At 51.3% G+C, this 7,371-nt stretch overlaps 1 protein-coding gene across 2 annotated transcripts in view; it reads right to left on the reverse strand.

The window, feature by feature from the left end:
• The window catches only part of agap1 (ArfGAP with GTPase domain, ankyrin repeat and PH domain 1), a gene marked incomplete in the record, with an annotated part of 127,447 nt that overhangs the window by 33,444 nt on the left and 86,632 nt on the right, over positions 1 to 7,371 (reverse strand). For both annotated transcript variants that reach the window (XM_030354494.1, XM_030354493.1), the window contains 2 exon segments: positions 699 to 869; positions 3,040 to 3,208. In XM_030354494.1, coding sequence (XP_030210354.1) covers positions 699 to 869; positions 3,040 to 3,208 — 340 coding nt within the window.

Below are 7,371 nucleotides of genomic sequence, written 5' to 3' on the forward strand. Positions count from 1 at the left end.
ATGTGATAGTGTGAGTGTGTATATTTAGTAATAGTGTGTATATAAGCGAGTGTGTGCGTAATAGTGATAGAATGTGTAATAGTATGGGTATGTTCGTGAATAAATAATAGCATGTGCATTAGTGATATTGTGTGTGTAATAGTGATAGAATGCTAATTCTAATAATAGTCACCTGTTGTTTGTGTAATCTTTTGTATTTATATCCACACATCGGCTTCATAGCGGGAAGCGATTTGATTGGCTGCAGTATGCGTCTACAGAGACTAGTCCCCCATACGTCAGACACGCCCTCGGTCAGCCGCCGACGGACGCGGTACGAGGCGTAATGAGACCCCAGGAGCACCAACACGAGACACTTTGGATCACAGTACCCGTGTCCTTGCTTTCTCCCTCCCTCTCTCCCTCTAACATTCCCTCCCTCCCTCCCTCCCTCCCTCCCTCCAACATTGCCTCCCTCCCTCCCTCCCTCCCTTCCTCCAGTTGAGTATCTTGTTGAGCACTCTTCCGCAAAAATGTGGATGTCGTTTTCGCAAAACTACATCCACAGTGATATGGTGTGAGAGTGACTGACTGACTGACTGACTGTGTGTGTATGTGTCACTGTGTGTGTGTGTGTGTGTGTGTGTGTGTGTGTGTGTGTGTGTGTGTGTGTGTGTGTGTGTGTGTGTGTGTGTGTGTGTGTGTGTGTGTGTGTGTACCGGTGCTGACGCCGGAGTTGGCGATGACGGTGGCGTCGGCCCACTGGTCGGCGCTGGACACCGAGTAGGACCGCTGGTGCATGCCCTCCAGCCCGGCCGGCCGGCCCGGGAACGACACCAGGCTCACCCCGCTGGTCATCTGGGACGCAGAGGTGCTGCTGCTCACTGAGCCTGGAGCAGACAGAGGGGAGACAGGGGGGGAGACAGGGGGGGGGAGAGGGGGGAGACAGGGGGGAGAAGGGGGAGACAGAGAGGAGGACAGGGGGGGAGACAGGGGGAGAGGGAGACAGGGGGGGAGAGGGGGAGACAGGGGGGAACGGGGGGGAGACAGGGGGGAAGAGGAGGAGACAGGGGGAGACAGAGGGGAGACAGGGGGGGGAGAGGGGGAGACAGAGGGGAGACAGGGGGAACGGGGGGAGACAGGGGGAGACAGGGGGGGAGAGGGGGAGACAGAGGGGAGACAGAGGGGAGAGGGGAGGGAGGGGAAGGGGGGGAGACAGGGGGAGACAGGGGGGAGGGGGGGAGAGGAGGAGACAGGGGAGAGGGGAGACAGGGGGGGAGAGGGGGAGACAGAGGGGAGACAGGGGGGGAGAGAGGGAGAGACAGAGAGAGGGAGGGAGGGGTGAGAGAGAGAGAGAGAGAAAGTGTTGGGTTTAATAGTCCAAATATACCTAAATATAAAAAAATACATATATATACTTGAAAAATAAACTGATGTACACACACACTTGACAATACACCACGTACAAACCAAAAAAGTACACAATATTTACAAAGAAATAAGTGCAAAAAACAGACACTGCAGCTCTTATAAGTGGGAAAAATTATGAATACATTTCAATATCAAAATAAATCTAATCCTTGAGGGTGCATAATAGCTGAGTGGATCCTCTCTCTTTCTCTCTCTCTCTCTGTATCTCTAGCCCCATCTTTCTCTCTATTTTGCTATGACTGCCTCCTCATCCGTCTGTCCGTAGGTGTCTGGTCCTTCTGCTGGAGCTCTCCCTCTCCCTCTCCCTCTCCCTCCCTCTCTCCATCTTTCTTTCTCTCTCTTGCTCTCTCTCTCTCTCCCTCTCTCCATCTTTCTTTCTCTCTCTTGCTCTCTCTCTCTACCCCTCATTATAGTTCATTTGTAGGTCTTGGCTGAGTAGAGTCAGTCCTCTAATTACATTAATATTCATGAAGAACGGATCACTGAATATTCATGCTTAGTGTGTGTGTGTGCGTTGGTGCATGTCATTCATGCACACATTCATCGATGTAAGCATGTTCCTTGTGAAGCTTTCTTTGTATGTATGTGTGTGTGTGTGTGTGTGTGTGTGTGTGTGTGTGTGTGTGTTGAAGTGTGCGTGTGTCCATGTTCTACAACGGTGTCTCTTGTTGTCCCTGCAGGATTAAGACGTTCTTGTTAAACGCTACTTAACATCTGATCCATCCACTAATCTGCTTACTTCTGCACATATGGCCTGTGTGTGTGTGTGTGTGTGTTTTTGAGTGTGTTTGTAACGGCTACTGCCAAAGCACACACTGATACTGTGTACTGGTATCAGATATAAAGCCCCCCCCCCCCCCCCCCCCTCCTTCGAGGAGATGAGAAAACAAACACTATTTAATTCAAATATTTATTTTCATGGCACCCCAAGATGATGAAGAATAGTTTGTTTTCATTCCAAATTAATAGTGATTACTGAATGCAGAATGATACTTGATTCTTCCAACATGTTAATATGTAAAACAGAGGGAATCTTTGAGCAAAATATTTCTTAATGTAGCCATAAGGACAACACACGTGTGTGTACGGTACCTAACCAACTAACAAAAGTTTGAGCAGACGCTCTTATCCAAGAGTAGACCAAAGAGTGAGCGCAGAAACCGGTCATTAAGGAGCACCTTGCCACGGGAGATCAGGCCAGACTCTGGACACTGGGGATCAAACCTGGTACCTTTCACTACACTGACGTTGCATCCCCGCAAAATGGTGCCTATGGTGGCTAACCTAAGAGGTTTTTAGGAAACATCGTGTGTCTGAAAACAGTCCTGAGTGAGACCTCTTCTGCTGACCTTCATCCCCACAAGAATCAGCGTCAGAACATAAAACCATACACCTCTGTTACCTGACGTGTTTCATCTCTGTGCAACATTATCTGGGCTAGCTTTTGCAACTGTTGGCCACTGAATCTTTACACATTCGATTTTTAAAATGCAATTTCATAATGTATTCTAGGCACTAATATAAAAACATAAATACGTTGCATGTTAGTTGAAAGATTGAGCGGCACAGCTTGACTCTTGCCTGGCCTCTGTGCTGTGCTGCCCTTACTGCTGACCCCTCCCCTCCTACCTGGCGCCTGGCCCAGCTGCATGCTGCTCATGTCCTTGGCCAGCCCGTTGGTCTTGGGGATGGGGACCACTGCGCACGTCGACACGGCCCGCGGAGGCCTCTTCCCCGGGACCTTCACCGTGGTCCGCAGCAGGTCGATCTCCTTGCCGTGCACGTTCTGCATGTAGTCCTGTTGGGGAGGGGGGAGCGCACGCACGCGCACACACACACACACACACACACACACACACACACACACACACACACACACACACACACACACACACACACACACACACACACACACACACACACAAAGACAGAGTGTGAGAGGCTGAACACTCAGGACTAAATAGAACGTAGACCGTGTGTTGGTTTGTGTGTCCTGTGTGTGCACTGCTGTGTGTTTATGAGTGTGTATATTGACCCATAAGTCACCTGTAAGTCACCTAGCTGATCAACCTATACCGACGCATGCATCCTTTAGTTTAATTCTGTCATTTTAGAGGGTCAAGAGAACCACCGTCCGTCAGTGGGATCATCGATTGTCTTTCCTTTTTAAACAATATATCCTTTAGCCTGGATATATGGAAATGTCCGTATGACAACGGATAGACTGCCTAGCAACGGAAGAGAGTTTGAACTACAGCTTCACATACAGGCTCGAGCATCCAACAGTGACTAATAAAAAATAGACTAAACTGAACGTCATTTCATATCTTCATACATAAATGTAGTGCTCGGAAGCCGCCGGAGTGCGATTTCCGTTCACGTCGTTAGCGACAACCGCGGCGCGCTCAAGCTGGGACCGCCGGAACACAGCGGCGTTCCGACATCCGACATCCTTCCGTCTTCAAAGCAACAAAAAAAAAAAAGGCGGCTAATCTCCGTCAGAGCTCCAACTGAAGTGGCCGTCGAGGGGTAGGCGGCTGGCGCTAGGGCTAATATAAGCTAGGTGAAGGGCCCTCTCACCGGCATCGCGGGGCCTAATGAGACGGGGCCGGGGGAGGGGGTGCCTGCGTGTGTGTGTGTGTGTGTGTGTGTGTGTGCGTGCGTGTATTTGTGTGTGTGCGTGCGTGTCCAGCCACTTAATGATGTGTCTCCCTCCCGCCGTGGAGTGGAGGGATTATCCAGATGAATTAAAAGTACAAAAAGGAGAGCGAGGAGAGGGAGGAGGTGGAGGAGCAGAGGGGGGGCAAGGGGGAAGGGGGGGGGGGGTGCTAATGACCCAGCGGGGTGCAGCTTGTTAAACGCCGCTGCCCCCTTCTTGTCCGCCCCGCCTCCGCCGCCACGCTCCGAGCCTGTTCCCGCTGACCCTGCTCGCCGCAAAGCATTCTGGGAGGTCAACCCTGCCCTCCAAGATGAAGGGGAGATTGGGTATGGGGGGGAGGTGGTGTGGTGGGGGGGCTTGGGGGGGAGCTCGCCTCGCAGCCTGCTGAGACCGGCTCAAAAGACCGGGCGATATATATATCCACGTGTGTGCGTGTGCGTTTGCGTGTGTGTGTGTGTGTGTGAGAAAGGAATTATAAGTGGGTGCCCTCGCGATAATGACTTGTACACATATCCCACACTTATGGCTTTCCATGCACTCAACACACACACACACACACACACACACACACACACACACACACACACACACACACACGCACAAAGTATCTCTCTCTCTCTTTGGCAGCAGGCTGACAAAAGGGCCAATTGAAAGCCAAGTGTTCTCGACGGGTCTTTAACAAGCCACTAGAGAGCTCTGGAGTCTCTGCTGCTGCCCTGGTCGCTCTAACCCCACCTCCCCCACCCCCTCCACCGAGCCCTTGCCGCCGCTGCCGCCGCCGCTACACACACACACACACAACAAGTGCACGCACGCCGACAGATTGACCACGGTAATTGAGTCTCTCGTTTTACACAGCTCCAGCTTTGATCATCGGTTGCAGTCGTCTTCGCAGCGGCCGCACAGACGCTCGGGAGCAGATGTCCCGAACAGAGGGAGAGAGAGAGAAAGGGAGAGAGAAGGAGAGGGAGAGGGAGAGAGAAGGAGAGGGAGAGGGAGAGAGAGGGGGGGGGAGAGAAAGAGAGAGAGAGTGAGAGTGAGAGTGAGAGAGAGAGAGGGGGAGGGAGAGAGAAGGAGAGGGAGGGAGAGAGAGAGAGAAAGAGAGAGGGTGGGAGAGAAAGACAGAGAGAGGGGGAGGGAGAGAGAAAGACAGAAAGAGGGGGAGGGAGGGAGGGAGGAGGGAGGAGGAGAGAGAGAGAGAGAGAGAGAGAGAGAGAGAGAGAGAGAGAGAGAGAGAGAGAGAGAGAGAGAGAGATGGAGAGAAAGGGGAGAGAGAGAGAGAGAGAGAGAGAGAGAGAGAAAGAAAGAAAAAGAAAGAGGGAGAGAGACAGAGTAAGACAGAGTGAGAGAGTCAGAGACAGAGAGAGAGAGAGAGCGCAAGAGAGAGAGAGTTTATCAGGGTGATACTTCGACACAGGTTGTGTGCAAATGTATGTTCCCACACAACGTGCAGCACACACACAATGTGTGTGTGCTGTGTTCTTTCAAGTGTGTTTTGAAATGCGTTTGTGTATGCCTATGTGCATTACAAGTAGAGGCGACACATGCTTGTGATTCATACATCCTAGGCTCTGCCCTTAGGAGTGTTTGTGTGTGTGTGTGTGTGCGTAGGCGTGTCGATGATGTGTGCCCGCGCGTGCCATGAGCTACCTAGCATAAAAGAAGGCAGCGGCGCCGTCTACCTGTGTCCGAACACCACGCGTTGCAATATGCGGCGCTAACAAGGTAATAAAGGGTCAGGGAACCGCTGATGCAGAGAGAGAGAGAGAGAGAGAGAGACGAGCGGATCCATAATGGCCGACAGCGCGTCCGGAAAGAGGAGACTCTTCCCGGAGATGAAGTCATCCCCGGGCGCGGACCAACAACAGGAAGAACCGGGCGATTAAAGAAGTGTTGATCTCTAATGGCTCTCGTCGGAGCGAGCAGCGGATAACTGCAGACAGAGGATCCCACGCAGTTCAAACAAGCCCCTCCGGTACTCTGACTGTGCACTACTTCTCCCTTTTAATTCTCTCCCCATGTGAAATGTTCACAGCGAGAGCGTTAACTTTGATGAGCCAACTTTAATACGCCTTTTACACACTTCAGTCTCGGTTTAAGTCCGTTGTTAATTGTGTGCCGAACTTCGGAACATACGATCGACAACCGTTTGTACGTGTTGTTTTGAACGGGCAAAAACCTGTCTCTACGATCAAAAACGATATCTTAAACCTTCAGGGTCTATATCTTCATAAAAAACGGATTCATCCGTCATCACCAAGACTGACTCTTCCACCGAATCAATGGCGCCGGCTTCATCCTCTTCCTCATCTTAATATGCTCCTCCCCCCCACCCCCTCTACTTCCTCCAATCACCTCTCTCCTTCCACATTTAATCCCCATATCATCGGACCCCGGCCCACTGCAGAACCCCCAGAACCACCGAGGGCTGCTAATTGCCTCCATGTTGGCACCGCTTCCTCGTTGTTGTTGTTTTTTTTTTTTCACACTTTGAGGCGACTTTCGCGTGCCAATTAAGTGGCATCTATCGCCCTCCACTTAATTAGCGACATTAATGTGATTTCTTTGCACATAGTCAGCCAATTAGTGGCGCTGATTGAGCCTCATCCGATTAGCCTCTGCAAACACTTTAATTGACGCCTGAGCTGCAGATGCAACACGCCCGAGAAAGACCTAGGCGTAGTAGTGTGTGTGTGCGCGCGCGCGCGCGTGCGTGCGTGTGTGCGTGTGCGTGCGTTTTGCAGTGTTAAACAAGAGAGATAACACATTAATTTACGGCATTGGGAGATTGACAGGAAGTGAAAACGTTGCCCGCCCACCCTGGGGTGAAATTGTGTTGGTGCCTTGCTCAAGTGGTTAGCGCTCCACGAGAGGGAGAGGAACCCTCAGCCTCACAGCGTTGATTAACCGGATCCGGTCTTGAGTGACATGCAAGCGTGACCAATCACGGAGGGCACGCAGGGAACGGCGCTTTCTGTGCTACCGTACAGAAACCAAAAGTGATTTAAAACGTGATTCACAGTAACTGCTCCACAGTCAACGGAGAGAAAAAAAGATGGATACCGGCGGACTGCATAAACCCATTGACGTAAATATAGGAAGAAAGACTGATTCAACCGTGTTGCGCCGAAGGTAGGTCTACATTTCTGTGTGTAAGAATTCTGCCAGCCAATGAGAATCGACCAGAAGAGAGATGAACAGAGACAGAGAAGGAGAGAGAAAAACTAAGCGATAAAGAAATGGAGGGGGGGGAGAGAGAGAGAGAGAGAGAGAGAGAGAGAGAGAGAGAGAGAGAGAGAGAG

This window comes from Gadus morhua, chromosome 4, assembly GCF_902167405.1.
Source record: "Gadus morhua chromosome 4, gadMor3.0, whole genome shotgun sequence".
Lineage (NCBI taxonomy): Eukaryota > Metazoa > Chordata > Actinopteri > Gadiformes > Gadidae > Gadus > Gadus morhua.